Source organism: Etheostoma cragini, chromosome 1, assembly GCF_013103735.1.
Source record: "Etheostoma cragini isolate CJK2018 chromosome 1, CSU_Ecrag_1.0, whole genome shotgun sequence".
Lineage (NCBI taxonomy): Eukaryota > Metazoa > Chordata > Actinopteri > Perciformes > Percidae > Etheostoma > Etheostoma cragini.
In genome coordinates, this window is record NC_048407.1 from 34,318,239 (window position 1) to 34,320,581 (window position 2,343).

Sequence of the window (2,343 nt, forward strand, 5' to 3'; positions counted from 1 at the left end):
TCAAAATGACCCGCGATCAATTGCAGATGAAGCGATCATTTGCAGACGTCGTGCCGACGTATGTGTGCTTACTGGGTGTGAGCTAACAGTGACACGCTAACAGTGACATGCTAACAGTGACATGCTAACAGGGACATGATAACGGTGACAAGGTGTGAGCTAACAGTGCTTGGGGCGGGGGGGGGGGGGAAGTGGACCCAATGTTAGTTGTGGTTGTGGGGGGGGGGGGGGGGTAGACATAATGAGAACTCACCGATCTGTCCCGCCTTCACTTTAAATGGGACATCGAAGTCGCTCTGAAACACAAAACAACATTTACACACAGCTCCTAGTAAAGAAGACACCAGGAGGGTTGACAGAATGATAATACTGGATTACCCTGGGTTACACCTGGATAACCCCGGGTGTAATAACACGTATGGTAACCACGACGACTCACCAGCGCGTTCTCCTTCACCTTCAGATTCTCCAGAACTACATTTCCTGCAGAAACACAAAAAGTTCATCTGAATTCAGACATCTGCAGTAACCATGTGATGGTCTGTATGTGTGTGTATGTGTGTGTATGTGTATGTGTATGTGAATTTGTGTGTGAATGTGTGAGTGTGTGTGTGTGTGTGTGTGTGTGTGTGTGTCATAGGAACTTATGAGTTCTGGTTTCTGATCTGGGATCAGAGAGATGAACCTAACAGGATATTACCTATTTACCCAATTACTAACGTTCTGTGACGCTGAATATGTACCAAACCTCGTTCAAAAACCTGGCAATTTAACGCGAATGGATGTAAATGCTTTATTAATTACTGAGACTGAATCGAGTTTCTCTGAAATTGGGCTTGAACTTAAAGAGACATTCGCAACCTCACATTTACATGAGAATAACAAGGCGCTCGCTTCCGCTGACGTCTCGATGTATTTCGGCGGAGATAAGACGCAGACAGCAGCGGAAGCTTTTCATGTAGGTCAAATATCATCTTAAAAAAGCAGACTGATGTGTTTAAGAATTGCCGAATGGAGAAGCACACGCTGTTGTTTAAGATAAGACCATTACACATGTTAGACGCTGTGTCTGTATTTGTTTTAGATGGGGGAGACTTTAAAAGTGTGACATTTGTGAAAGGAGTCTGGCCTTAGGCGGACGTCATCGCAGTAGCTAGTAGCCAGCTAGCTTAGCTCACCCCCCCAGATCCCGATCTTGAGCTGGGACTTGTCCAGGTTCTCCACGTAGTCTCCGATGAACCTGTTTAGCAGGTCGCTGACCAGAGACTCGAAGACCATGGCTGGAAGCTCCGGGTGGACCGGGTGGGACCTGCTGTGGGTTCAACGTCAGGAAGGTTTGCTGCTCGGGGATCCGCTGCTGTGTGAGATCGATTGGTTCTGTCTGCGCGTTGAGTGTAATGAGAGGGAGAGAGAGCATCGGTCAGTCAGCTGATGGAGGGTGTGTCTCAGTCACACGAGGACAATCTCATTCTGAAGAAACAACAGTGCCACGCGCCAAAGAGGCTGCGGTGCACGCGGTTTGTGTGTGTGTGTGTGTGTGTGTGTGTGTGGATGTGGATGTGTGTAACTGCGTGTATGTTTATATACGTCTGTGTTTTTGTGTGTGTGTGTGTGTGTGTGTGTGTGTGTGTGTGTGTGTGTGTGTTGGGGGGGGCTCTTCACCCCCCATTAAAATAAATGCAGTAATGCTCTCAGTCATTCTGCACTGCTTTCATCTATTTAACAGACTGCCGTACCGCTCTCAGTCATTCTGCACTGCTTTCATCTATTTAACATACTGCCGTACCGCTCTCAGTCATTCTGCACTGCTTTCATCTATTAAACATACTGCCGTACCGCTCTGAGTCATTCTGCACTGCTTTCATCTATTTAATATACTGCCGTACCGCTCTCAGTCATTCTGCACTGCTTTCATCTATTTAATATACTACAGTACCGCTCTCAGTCATTCTGGACTGCTTTCATCTATTTAACGTACTGCAGTACCGCTCTCAGTCATTCTGCACTGCTTTCATCTATTTAACGTACTGCAGTACCCCTCTCAGTCATTCTGCACTGCTTTCATCTATTTAACGTACTGCAGTACCGCTCTCAGTCATTCTGCACTGCTTTCATCTTTTTAATGTACTGCAGTACCGCTCTCAGTCATTCTGCACTGCTTTCATCTATTTAACATACTGCAGTACCGCTCTCAGTCATTCTGCACTGCTTTCATCTATTTAGATAAATCCTGTTTTCTTTCAGTTATTTGACACAGCGTGTTTTCCTCAGCAGTCGTTTATTACACAAAGACACATTTCATCCAGCGAGCAGCACCATCACAGCAAATTCCAACACCCCCCC

At 46.3% G+C, this 2,343-nt stretch overlaps 1 protein-coding gene across 1 annotated transcript in view; it reads right to left on the reverse strand.

Moving 5' to 3' along the window:
- The window catches only part of LOC117956400 (vacuolar protein sorting-associated protein 13C-like), a 61,646-nt gene extending 60,245 nt beyond the window's left edge, over window positions 1-1,401 (reverse strand). The window contains exons 1-3 of the mRNA XM_034891476.1: window positions 1,179-1,401; window positions 440-483; window positions 254-296 (exon numbers count right to left, since the gene is read on the reverse strand). Coding sequence (XP_034747367.1) covers window positions 254-296; window positions 440-483; window positions 1,179-1,278 — 187 coding nt within the window. The 5' untranslated portion in view covers window positions 1,279-1,401. The remainder of the gene's footprint in view (window positions 1-253; window positions 297-439; window positions 484-1,178) is intronic.
- Between the last annotated feature and the right edge of the window lie 942 nt (window positions 1,402-2,343).